Raw genomic sequence first — 14,197 nt, 5'->3', positions numbered from 1 at the left:
CTGCCTGAGACACTATTTGCAAATAAAAGCAAATGTAGCATATAGAAACAAGTAATTATAAATTGGTATTTTTTTAAGGAGTGTGTGTGTATGTGTGTGTGTGTGTGTAAAGTTAGTGCTCTAGACATCCTTAGGGAATGGGTGGGGTTAGAAGTTAGAAGAAGACTGAGGGACAAGTGGTTGAGTTGCTGTGAAGAAATAAAGCAAGACTGAAGAACTTAAGAAAGGTGGTTTTCAAGGTACCGATGGAGTGGTTTTTGTTTGTTATTGCATTGTAAGTATGTACATTCAACACACATGAAATCAGAACAAATAAAGAAAAATTTAGAAGAATGTTTATAGCAGATTGTATATGCATATAAATTTAGTTTAATTTTAAAAATGCTTATAAGGACCAGCAAGATGAATCAATGGATAAAGGCTCATTGTTAAGTTAGAAATCTGAGTTCAATTTCCAGGATCTAAATGGTGGAAGAAGAAAATCTACACTAGCAAGTTGTCTTCAGACCTCCATATCTACTTTCTGGTATGTACCCCTTCTCATGCACCCACCCCCACACAAATATTAAGAGGTAAAATTAACCATCATCTCTATCATTGGCATGTAATTATAGCCATCTGATATTTGACAAAGAAAGATGCCAAAAATACACACTGGAGGAAAGACAGCATCTTCAACAACTGGGAAAACGGGATGTTCACATGTATGTAGCATGAATTGTTAGAAGGTCTTATTAATAAAAACAAACGCAGAGTCAGATATTGGGGCGAATGCTGGAAGAACAGAGAGACAGAACAAGCCACGGCCACCTCACCTTGCCAGTTCCTCAGCTGATCCTGTTTCCTCAAACTGGAAGCCTCTGAGTCCTCATCCAAATAGATCTCAGCTGAACTGCTGCTAAAAGCCAAAAGCATAACGGATTCTAGTTTTTGGCTTTCATGCCTTAAATACCTTTCTGCTTCCTGCCATCACTTCCTGCAGTTAAAGGCATGAGTCACCATGCCTGGCTGTTTCCAGTGTGGCCTTGAACTCACAGAGATCCAGAGGGATTTCTGCCTCTAGAATGCTAGGATTAAAGGTATGTGTGCCACCATTTTCTGGCCTCTAGTCTATCTAGTGGCTGTTCTGTTCTCTGACCCCAGATATGTTTATTAAGGTGCACAATATATAGGGGGACACAATATCACCATATTTCCCCTTTTTTGTCTAAAATTTTAAAAAGTTTATAACTAATACAATAAAAACTATATACACTATATACAATATATACAGTCAAGAATTACATTAACAATGTCTAGTCCATTAACATTTGACAGATTCAGACAAAAACTTCATTAATATATAACAATATCCAGTCCATTAACATTTGACAAATTCAGATAAAAAATATTCATTACTTATCATATTTGAAACAAGTAGTTCCTTTTTAAAAGTAGATTCAATAATCTCCCTTTTTATCTTATCATATCCAAATTCTTTTTTTTTTCTGAGTGGATCAAAAAATCTACTGTTTATCTTATCATTTCTATGTCTTCCCTTTTTTCAGAGTAGATTCAATGATCTACCCTTTTCTATATCTTTTTTTTTCTTTTTTCTTTTTTTAAACAAGAACCCTGTATCTAATCTCCTTTGTTTAGCTTTTTTTGACCATTAACAATTAACAACTTCTAACCAACCATCATAAATAATAACAATTATCCATAAGTCATTGAATGACCAAAAATCACGCACTGTACCTCTTGGGAATGTGGGTGTCATTTTCTTAAAATTACTTCCTGATTTCTGGGAATGAAGACATCTTTAGGGATCCTGAAAACGAATTTTTTGGTTAATTGTTAAGTCCTGGGAGAGGTAGCTGTATCATTTGTTGTCCAGTCTCTGCATAATGGGAAAATGCAGGGCTTGTCTAAAGTCCTTGCTCAAGTTGTCTGTGAATCTGGATCATCTCAGCTGGCAATCTTGAAATTGTCCTGAGCAGTTTGTAGTCCAAAGCTAATCTTCCCATGGTGTTAATCAGCTTAATGGTTTTACCATAGTCCATGTGGAATCATCTTTGTGGGGTCCCATCATCCTTTTGAAGATTTCAAAGTTGCTGTTAGGTGTCATGGTTCCCTGCAGATGTGTGTGTGTGTGTGTGTGTGTGTGTGTGTGTGTGTGTGTGCGCGCGCGCGCGCCCCTTCTCTGTGGTTTGGAGCAATCACAGTCTGATAAATATCTGTCTCTCAGAACCATGAATGTTCTTCCCTAGAAGAGAAAATCTTCACAACAATTTCTCCTCGCCATTTGTCTTGCCAAACTTTTCCAAACTGACCTTTGCCAATGCTTTCCTATAACATGATGGTCCTGGCAATTCTTCTCTGAACAAACCCTTTATTCCAGGTAGCAGCATCACTGCAGTCACCAACACGAAGAGAAGCAGCCAGCAACTTGGAGCAGTAGCCGCTGCCTCCATGGTCCCACCGCCACCATTTGTAGCTCGGCTCCAGCCGAAGCTTGTCCTTAGCAAGGCTCCTAGGCTGGCCTCAAACTTGGGATCCTCCTGTCTTTGTCTCCTTCAGTAAATCCAACCAAGTGTGCTACCACAACCAGCAATGTATAGCTCTGTCTGAGCTGGAGCCTGCAAGGACATAGACAAGTAGCTTTTTCTCAAATTCATACCACAATAATTGGGAGCCAGATGTAGCACGAATTGTTAGAAGGTCTATATTAATAAAAACAAACCTGGAGCCAGGTATTGGAGTGAATGCTGAAAGATCAGAGAAACAGAACAAGCTACAGCCAACCTCGCATGTAGAAGAACGAAACTGGGCTTATAACTATTACCATCCACAAAAATCAGCTTAAAATAGACCAGAGACCTCAATGTGAAACTTAAAACCCTGAAGCTGCTAGAAGAAAACATAGGCACCCCTGCAAGATTTAGGTGTGGAAAGGACATTCTGAATAGGGGTCCATTCATTCAGGAAGTAAGGCCAATAACTGACAAATGGAACCTCATAATTCTAAGAGGCTTCTATATAGCTAAGGAAATAATCAACCTAGTGAAAAGGAAACCCACTGAGTAGGAGAGATTCTTTGCAAGATAGATATTTGATAAAGATTAATATCCAGAATCTATAAGGAACTCAAGAAACCAGGAGTCAAGAAAAAAATTGACCCAATAAATTGGAAGAAATAAAAATAAGATTGTGTTCAGCTTCCTTAGCAATTAGAGAAGGTCCAGCCTCTGATGAACTGAACCTCAAACAGCATTACAAAAGCATATTTATTGATTGTTACACAGTTGTTTTTTGGGGTAAAGTATTTCTTCATACCAAGGTCCTATATAATCTATATGTCTCTCTGAAGGAAAACATCACATGCCCACATGACTTTAGTCCTTTATTGTGTATCATTTGCAGTACACAATAATCCAAAAGCCTCAGGTGTACCAGAGGTGTCTTGTGACCAAAGTCATGTAAAGTCTGCAATGCCACTTCAGAAAAATAATTCTACAAATCACAGAAAACAATCACTGTTTTCCACAATGATTCTTCAAGGTCAAAGTACTTCTAGAAAACAACTATTCACTCTAATGTTTTCCCTGGATAAAGTGAAAACTTAATTCTTACAACAAAAGGAGAACTTTTCATTTACTGTTGATAAGATTGCAAACTGGTGTAGCTGCAGCCACTATGGAAATCAGTATAGAGAATTTTCTAAAAGCTAAAAGTAGATCTACCATATGACCCAGTTATACCATTCCTTGGCACATACCCAAAGGATTTAGGCATCCTCCTCCACAAACACTTGTTCAGACATGTTCATTGCAGACCCATTCACAGTGGATAGGAAATAGAAGCAATCTAAATGTTCATCAGTTGATAAATGAATGAGGTAACCCAGACTCAGAAAGACAAATGTTGAATGTTGTCTTTTATTTGTGAGTCCTAGCTCTGGATCCTTAGATTTGATTATATAACCTGGAATAACAGCAGAAGCCAGGAAAGTAGAGACTATGGAGGAATGAAGAGCTCTAGAGAGAGGAATAGTAGGATACAGGTGCTATAAAGGAGAAGGAAAAAGTAGGGAGGATAACAACTGTAGAAGGGGAGGGAGAATAATACAGAAGAAGAGGGAAGAAGGAGAGCTAAATAACCCTAAAAATGTTGAAAAAAGTCATAGGGAAGCATTGCTTTATAAGTTTACTTTAAAATGAATATAATATAATAAATATAATGTGTGTATACATATACACATGTGTATATGGTTTAAATGAAATTAAGCCACATGGGGTGATAATGCTCCCCCTAGGAGCCATAGACTATCTAACAAATACCCCAGTACCAAATAAGGGAAACATTCTTTCAAGTTATTGGTCTGGGAATCTAAGAGACCCACACAGCAATATAAACCATTGCTAATGCCCTTGGTTGCCTTCCAGAAGTTGAAGGTTAAAACCCTATTGCTGAAGACACCATACACTTCAGACACAGGATGGAGGAATCAAGCTGATACTGACCTGAAACCCCTCCTCCCCAAGCTAGTTCTCATTGTATAAGAAGGTCCTATGCAAATTGCCAAGGGAGAAAAGTAATCAGTAGTTCTACCCAGCTGTTAAGCCTGAAAACCACAATGACTAGTCCAACAAGATATCCCAATGGTGTGATATTGACACGTATATCTTGGGAGTAACCAACAGCTGTCAAATTGGATTTAAGGCCTGCTCAGTACAAGAGTACTATAAACCTACTCAACTACCAATGGCTGGAGAAATCATAGGCCTTGGAGGAGAAATTATTACTACCACTTTCCTAAATCATATGTCCACAAATAAGGGTTAAAAACAATTTCTTCTTCCTTCTCCTTCTCCTTTTCTTGTTCCCTCTCTCCTCCTCCTCCTCCTCCTCCTCCTCCTCCTCCTCCTCCTCCTCCTCCTTCTCCTCCTTCTTCAGCAGAGAGAGATCCACAGCTGATCAATATGCAGAGAATAGGTGATGTGGGTGCATAGCTTCAATTAGTACATCTACAACACAATTCCTGCACTTAAGACTCAGGGAACATAGTAGAAGAGAGAGACAGAAAGACTGTAAGAACAGAGGATCAGAACACCTGCTGCAAGATAGTGAGTTCTAGACATGACAGGGATATGATATCCAAGAAATCTCAATAATGTGGGTGCCTAAACAAGACCTGCATAATGACCACACCAGAGGACATGCCAATGGGAATGAAAGAAATTTCATATGGCCCTGCTACTCAATGTCTGCTGAGGGAGGGAGAATCATCTTTTTCCAGAGCAAGTCCCCTGATAGGATGCCCAATCCTAATTGGTCAGCCCTAAATACATGTAAATATGAACCACATTAAATGGACTCAGTAAGTTATATATGTTTATATAAAATACAGTAATAATTATACAAGAAGAGGCCATGAATTCAAGAGGGAGTGGGAGAAGGAAAGAGTTGGGAGGGAAGAAGGGAGGGGTGGGAAAATAGCAAAAATGAAAATACATGATAAAGTTGAGATGAGATTCGTACAATTTGGGAATCCTTAGTATTTAGTTTATATACGATTTTGATAACTAAAAACAAAACAATGAAAATTAAAACTTTCTCTACCACTAAAAAAAATTTAAATGAGTGTTAACTGAACATAGTGGTATATAGCATCTTATCCCAGAAACTATGGAGAGGCAGGAGAATTCTAAGGAGGCCAGCTTGGATCATAAAGTTCAAAACCAACCTAGACCACAAAGCAAGACACTTTCTCAAAAAAAAAAAAAGAATGTGATTTTATTTTCAGATAAAAAACCGAGTTTATCACCAACATGACTACATTAAATGCACATCTAAGAGTTCTTTCAATTAAGAGATATGATCCTAATACAAAAAGAATGGTTAATAAAGAATTTATAAATGTGTAACTGAATCTAAATAAAAACTACTATTATTAATATTAACACTTACAGTTTTAATTTGCAGGGGCTAAACAAGGAGACATCAGATCATACTATGAAGCACTTAAATATATATCAGGAGTGTGTACTGGAGTAAGTATTCTAAGATTTTTGTATTACTTGGAAGGGAAATTAATATATTACCTTTCTTTTTTGTTGTCAGCCTGTCTTATCAGACCTTTTTGGGGGGGAGTAGGACACTGCCAGATCCCCACAGTAATGACATGGAGACATTTTATTTATTATTAAAGCTTGGCCTTTAGCTTAGGCTTGTTCCCAACCTGCTCTTACAATTTAAATTTACCTGTTTCTATTAATCTACATTTTGCCACATGGCTTTCTACCTGTCCTTCATTCTGTATGTCCAATTTCGTCCATGTCTCCCTGGTAAAATCTCCTGTGCCAGTTTATAACCCAGAGTTCCTATCTCTTCCTGGAAGTCCCACCTAACCTCTCCTGACTAGCTATTGGCCATTCAGCTCTTTATTAAACCAATCAGAATAAAACAGTATCACATTTTCACACAGTGTGATCAAATATCCCACAACATTTTTATAGTATTTCAAAGGCAAATTTTAAAGAAATTATCCAAACAAAAATTACAAGAACTTTTGTATAATTTTACTTGTGCTAAAATACATGCTGCATAGAAAACTATTTTAATAGAAAAAATCAGGATAATTACTGAAACAAAATAGAGTACATAATCTCCAAAATATTGAATTGAATAGCCTCAATATTATTGAATGCCAGGGTTGTGTTTATTGAATTTAGAAGATGAGGATGATTCAGTTCAGTTCAGCCTGTTGAAAGATCATAATTTTTCCACCTGAATCTGAGTTGTTCTGCTTTGTTGCCTCTATTTGAACTGCATCTAAGTAAAAGAAAGCAAAAAAAAATAATCACTTATACCTATATCCTTGGTTATAAAAATAAATTAAGAATATTTTATTTTTCTCATTATCTAATACCTGAAGCTTTGTTAGGCAGATACTCAAGAATCAAAGCTAAAGATTGAAGAAAAACTTTGTTTTCTAGAAAACAGCACTCTGAACCAATATACACTGACTGTGATGTTGAGTTTTTATCCCTTACACATTGATTAGTTGAAATTGTCCTCATCATTCACTACTCACTGTCATGGAACCTGCCATCTTTGAACTGATTATCCCTTCTGAGTTCCTATATATGACTATTGCCTGGCTGTCTATTTTCTAAATCTTACCATTCATCTTTTATCAGTTCTCTGGAAAGGTATCTCTGAAATGTTCATTCTAAATTACCTCCATCACTAATCACAGAATTGTTGAATGAATAAATGAATGGATGAATAAAAGGACCATTGAAAATAGAAGAATCCAGATGAAGTTTAATAACACAAGCTTATAAAGTTCTGGGCTAGGTAAGGACAGTTTTGTAACTTTTTATGATACAGGAAATGATAACATTAGTTTTTTATTTTACAAAAGAGTAATAATACAGAGAAATGTCTACTTTGTAAAAATCCCATTATAACACTAGGTCCTGCGTCCAATGATTTCTCATTTCTATCAAGGCTCTAAGCAACAACAGTTCAAATATACCTGGTAACCTGGGCAGCAAATGGGAAGATTGCTGGTCTTTAAATCATATTTAGTATAAATAATGGATCTAGATGACATTATGGGAGGAGATTCCATGGGAGTTGGAACCTATTAGTAAAAAATAAAAGTGAAAACCTTGTTTTAATTGATTTTCTAATGCCATAGTACCAAGAGGACAGACAAGTGGCTGTTCTAGTGTAAATATTACATATAACTAATGCCAAGGGAAAGAAATGCCAAACACAAGGAAAACAATAAATCTGTAAAGGTACTACTAATGAAAGAGTGTGGGGGGGGGATGACTTAATGAATCATTCTCATAAGCAATAATGAATTAATTACGAAGTAAGGTATATAAAGAATTCGTCACAATAACAAAACTGCCATCTCTAGACTTAAAATATTCATAGAAAAAGAACAGAAATCTATATATTGGTACACATATATCTTTGATGAAATATTTTAGTGTGAGTATAGGACCACTTTTGTAGGGTTAATGTGAAGGTTTGTAAGGTTTATTGATCTAAGTAGTAAGGTAAGGACAGGACAGGCACATCAGGTCAAAGACATTCAAAGCTAAGGTATTTCTTCAATTTTCTGTCATTTTCCCCATGGCTTATTGTGTTCAAGGTTTCAAACATATCCAAAAGATTTAAAAAAGGACATTTAAAGAAGAACAAATATGAAATAGCTATAAAGACCTCTCTCTTTTTCGGTCAGAGGAGGTGAGATAGGTTCTTTCTCCATAATCCAGACTAATCTCAAATTCTTGATTTTCCTGCCTTGGCTTTAAGTGCTGGCATTACAGGCCTGGCATTGTTCTTCATCTTCATCAATAACAATGTTGTAAAGTGTAAGTTCAATAAGCATATGACTAATGAATACATTCCAAATTATAATATATTAAAACAATTGGAAATATTAGTGTTCTGACAGGCTAGAGATAGATAGGGCTCTAATTCAATAAGATGAAGATTGATAATGTTTTTTGCTTTGAAAAAACACACACCTACAATTGGGGCTGAAATGATGGCTCGGCTGTTAAGAGCACTTGCTGCTCTTGAAGAGGACTCACAGTTTGGTTCTCTGTACTCACATGGCTGCTCACAACCACCTATAACTTCAATTCCAGAGAATCTGATGTCCTCTTTTGGCCTTTACAGGCTCCAGGCACACACATGGTGCACATTCATACATGCCGGTAAAATACTCATATACAAAAATAAATCCAATTTTTTTAATTTAAATATTGCTCAGCTTGGCGGTAGTGGTGGACACCTTTAATCCTAGCACTCAGGAAACAGAGGCAGGCAGATGTCTATGAGTTCAAGTCAAGTCTTGTGTACAGAGCAAGTTCCAGGACAGCCAAGGCTACACAGAGAAACCCTGTCTCAAAAAACCTAAATAAGAAAAAAGAAAGGAAGAAAAAAAGGAAGAGAAAAATTAAAAAAACAAAAATAAAAATGCCTACAATATATAAAATATGGTAGAGGTGGTGCAATTAGGTAGTACACTCTGAAATACTACCTGTGGTAACTAGCCTAGTCATATTGGAAGAACCTTTAGTCATTTAGAAGAATAGATAGATAGATAGATAGATAGATAGATAGATAGATAGATAGATAGATAGATAGATAGATAGATGATAGATAGATATGGATCTGAAGCTATCTGTATTTAAAGATGAGATTCTCATTCTGTAGTCTGGCCAATGCTGGAGCTACTTTGTACATGGTTCCCATCAACTTTATTTCCTGCTCACCCTTCTGTGAAATAACTTGGCTTTTTATGTGTCCTTTACAGTTTTCAGTCTGCAAACCATACTTCTGGCCTCAAGTTCTTTTATCCTAACTGATGCCCTTTTTAGTTAATGAAGCCTAATCTTGCATTTCCCACAATCCTTTTGGGATTTTTTTGCCCTGATCAATCATCCTTTCCTGTCAGTGACTTACAAAAGTTTACATCATATTTATCATTTTTGGTATCTTGGAGTATTTCTTCTTCCCCAATATTCTGTACATAGGTACCTGCTGTGAAGTCAGTGCATAAGTGCCTGGAGATTTTACCTTGAAGAAAAGTTCTAATTACTATACATTTTCTACTAATATTTAATAAAAAATATACAGATTGTACTGCAGAACAACATCTCATCCAGTAATTGAGTGTATACACAACATTGGCCTGTAGCAGAATCTTAAAGGGTCTTATGAATAAAAACAAACTCAGAGCCAGTTATGGGGTGAATACTGGAAGATCAGAGAAGCAGAACAAACCACAGCCACCTCACCTGGCCAGTTCCTCAGCTGATCCTGTTTCCTCAGACTGGAAGCCTCTGAGTCCTTATCCAAATGAATTTCTGCTGAACTGCTGCTAAAAGCCTAAAAGCTTAACCAGCCTATAGTTCCTTATCCTAACGCCTTAAATACCTTTCTGCCTCCTGCCATTACTTCCTGGGATTAAAGGCATGGGTCACCATGCTTGGCTGTTTCCAGTGTGGCCTTGAACTCACAGAGATCCAGGCAGATCTCTGCCTCTGGAATGCTAGGATTAAAGGCATGTGCTTCCACTGTCTAACCTCTATGTTTAATATTGTAACTGTTCTGTTCTCTGACCCCAGATAAGTTTATTAGAGTGCACAATATGTTGGGGAACACAATATCACCACAGTGGCCCCACAAGATTATCTCAGTAATGTTAACATAATTCTCTAATTTTGTGTGAGCACACTATGATATTTGCATGACAAAACTGCCTAATGATACATTTCTCAAAATAAATTCCCCACTGTTATGTAAGACATGATTATATTATAAGATACAGAAAATAGTATGCTGCATATTTAGTATTGAGAACAGATTCATACTGAGTTTTTTTACAGTTAGGATAATGATCTTTCCTTGCACATGGCAGATGTAGAATGTTTAAAGGCATCCAATTATTATTAGTACTATCTTGGAAGCCAAAGAAGAGTTCAAAGTAGCTCAAATTTACTGAGGAGTAGGAATTCACTTGGAAAACAAATGAAATATGCAGTTAGCTAAGAAGGAAGAAGCTATGACTCTTCTTTTGGCATCATATGAATAATATAACAAAATTACAGAAATAAAATTTTCAGCCACACCACCTCCAATAAATAAAAATTTTTCAGTGTCCTCTTAAAGTCTTTAGTTATACTATCTTTAGATGCATAATACAATGTAAAAATAAAGATAATATGACTTGCATCACAGCAGATGAAAAGCAAAATAATATGAGCACAACAAGATGCATGGTTCTCAACCTTAACTTAATTAGAATTAACTTTAAAAGAACTAATTAATTCTAGACAATTGCAGTAAAAAGTCTCAATATTTTTCTTAGCTTTTGTCTATTCCTATGTAATATAACATGTGTGTAATGACTTTTTAGCTTTGACATACTCCAGAGTGCCAGGGATTATCCAGATGGTCTTAAATAGGAAGGCAGAAGTATCATTTCTCTGATCCTTCCCAAAGTACTCTTATTCCATGGCTTCTAATTTCACTACTTAAAATTCCTTCATACCAGAAATTTGTTGTGGAATAGAGTATTTTTTTAACTAAGTAAAGCTGTGTTACATTTGTTTGTGTTGCAGAATAATTGTTTAACTATGTAAAGATGAATTGCATTTGTTTAACTATGTAAAGACATGTTGCTTTTGTTTATACTGCATTTTAAACTATGTAAATATGTGTTCCTGTTTTATCCTTCCTGCCTAAGGCACTTGATTGATGTGAATGGTCAATAGGTAGGCAGAGGAGGAATAGGTGGGGCTGGCAGGCAGAGATAAAAGCAGCCAGCCAGGCATAGAGGAAGCAGGAAAGCAGGATGGACAGTATGTAAATGAGATAAATGAGCCTCGGGGCAGCACATGGATTATTTAAGTTAAAAAGAACTAGCTAGAAACAAATATAAGCTAAGGTTGAGCATTCATAATTAATAAATCTCCCTGCCATTATTTGGGGGCTGGTGGTCCAAGAAAGCCTGCTACAGAAATTGTGTGTGTGTGTGTGTGTGTGTGTGTGTGAGTGTGTGTGTGTGTATACCAAACTAAAATTAATGAATAATTTTCATTATTATTGCTAATATTCTATAACTATGACAAGGCATTCATCATTAGGCCTTGCTATTCAAACTGTAACTCATGGGCCATAAGCATCAACATCAGCTTGGCATAAATTTAGAGTCTCAATCTCCATTCCAGATCTACTGCATTTTCACAAGACCTCTAGGTGAATCATATGTAAATAAAAGCTTGACAATAATAAAGAGAGGTAGACAAGAGCCTAAATATTCTTTCAAGGGAGAACTATTTCCATAATATTCCTAGATAATCTTCATTATTATTGTTAGAAAATTCTCATTATCTTTGCTTTTTTTTATTGCTTCCTATGTATATAATCTTCCCTGGGGGCTAAGGTGATAAAATGTAATTTTTAGCAGTGGTGGCGCATGCCTTTAATCCCAGCACTCAGGAGGCAGAGGCAGGCATATCTCTGTGAGTTCGAGGCCAGCCTAGGCTACCAAGTGAGTTCCAGGAAAGGCACAAAGCTACATAGGAAAACCCTGTCTCAAAAAACCAAAAAAAATGTAATTTTTATGCTTCATTTCATAATGGCAGGGAGGACTGTACCACAAAATATCATCTATCATCATCACCACCACTACCACTACCATCCATTGCACTGCTAGCTAATGTTTTTGAGTAGTTATTATAACCTATGTACCATTCTGAGTATCTTACATGTATTACCTATTTAAATGTAGTAGTTTATTTTTGCCAACTTATTTTAAATCATTTTAACAATTATATAAGGTAGGTGATGTTTTAATCTCTATTTTACAGGTAAGAAAACTGAGGCATGGAAAGACCTTATCAAGATCACATACATTAAGAAAGCTTTGTGGGGCTGCAGAGATGGCTCAGAGGTTAAGAGCACTGACTGCTCTTCCCAAGGTCCTGAGTTCAATTCCCAGCAACCACATGGTGGCTCACAACCATCTATAATGAGATCTGGTGCCCTCTTCTGGTGTGCAGACATACATACAAACAGAACACTGTATACATAATAAATAAATAAATAAATCTTTTTTTTTAAAAGAAAGCTTTGTCTTTTTTCAGACTTAGAAAGTCTGAAACCATAGCCTCTCTGACATAAATTCTTTCTGATCTATAGCTTGACAGAAAATACACTAAAATTACTTCCTTTTTAACTTTATGAAAGAATTAATTTTAAACATTCTCACATCAAAAAGAGTATGGTGGTTTGAAAGAAAAGGCCCCCAAAGGGAGTGGCACTATTAGGAGGTGTGGATTTGTTGGAGTAGGTGTGTCTTTATTGGAGGAAGTGTGTTACTGTAGGGGTGAGCTTTGAGGTCTTCTATGCTGAAGCTACTCCCAGTGATACAGTCAACTTCCTGTTGTCTTCTGATCAAGATGTAGGCAGCATCATGCCTGACTACATGCCACCATGCTCCCCACCGTAATAATAGACTTAACCTCTGAAATATAAGTGAACCACCTCAATTAAATGTTTCCTTTATAAGAGTTGCTGTGGTTATGCTGTCTCTTTATAGCAAACTTAGAAACCCTAACTAAGACGAAGAGTAATATGGCTAGGGATGTAGTAGTGATAGAGCATTTGCCTAGCAGGATGAGGTCTTAGGTTCAATTCCCTGTACAAGAAAAATCTGTGGTAAGGTGAAGGGTATGTAAGTTATTTTGATTTATCCTTTCTATAGCATATACATATGTGAAAACCTCACATTGTACTACATAAAATGTGCAATTATGATTTGTCAATTAAATAAATAACTTTGAAAGGATGAAATTTTGACCAATACTACAATATGGGTAAACCTAAAGACATTATGTTGAGTGAAATAAGGCAGAGATAATACATAAACATCATTTTGCAAGACCCAAATATCTGAGAAAGAAAAGATTTCTTTCCCATGATGGGGAGCTATAGCTCTATGAGGGCAAGGACACCAAAATTGTTTTTTTTAAATTCTCCATTTTATTAACACTTGAGACAATTGATATGACTCAATCATACAAGTGGGCAGTAATCTACCTACTAGAGAAGTTAGCTGTTCATGAACTCAGATCAGCAACAACTACTACTTGTGTATGGGTGGGTCTAACCCTAAGCGCAGAAAAAACTCTGATTACTAAACATTCTCCATAACATCTATCAAAAGATATATCAGAAAGTAACAGTCAAATATACATAACACAATTCAAACTTATTTGGCACATAAAGAGCTAAAAAAACTTAATTTGCACAGAAATAGACATTCAACATAGACTAATCATAAAATGGCACACATCATAGAAAGACCTGACAAAGAGAAGAAAGTAACTATCATTAAATTTTTGGGGTTTTTTCAGATAGGTGCTGTAGATATCGCGCTGTATAAATAAAATGCTGATTGGCCAGTAGCCAGGCAGGAAGTATAGGCAGGATAATCAGAGAAGAGAATTCTGGGAACAGGAAGGCTGAGTCAGGAGCCGCTGCCAGCCGCTGCCATGAGTACCAACATGTAAGATACTACTGGTAAGCCATGAGCCATGTGGCAAGGTATAGACTTATAGAAATGGGTTAATTTAAGATGTAAGAACTAGATAGCTAGAAGCCTGCCTGTAGTGGGTAG

General features: G+C 36.4%; 1 protein-coding gene across 1 annotated transcript in view; it reads right to left on the bottom strand.

The window, feature by feature from the left end:
• Positions 1-6,676: 6,676 nt before the first annotated feature.
• LOC118574319 (phosphatidylinositol-binding clathrin assembly protein-like) overlaps positions 6,677-14,197 on the bottom strand; it is a 44,100-nt gene continuing 36,579 nt past the window's right edge. The window contains exon 10 of the mRNA XM_036175161.1: positions 6,677-6,813. Coding sequence (XP_036031054.1) covers positions 6,728-6,813 — 86 coding nt within the window. The 3' untranslated portion in view covers positions 6,677-6,727. The remainder of the gene's footprint in view (positions 6,814-14,197) is intronic.

The sequence above is a fragment of the Onychomys torridus genome, chromosome X, assembly GCF_903995425.1.
Source record: "Onychomys torridus chromosome X, mOncTor1.1, whole genome shotgun sequence".
NCBI classification, from domain to species: domain Eukaryota; kingdom Metazoa; phylum Chordata; class Mammalia; order Rodentia; family Cricetidae; genus Onychomys; species Onychomys torridus.
The sequence above is the reverse complement of the archived record's forward strand: the minus strand, read 5'-3'. Positions and strand labels throughout refer to the sequence as shown.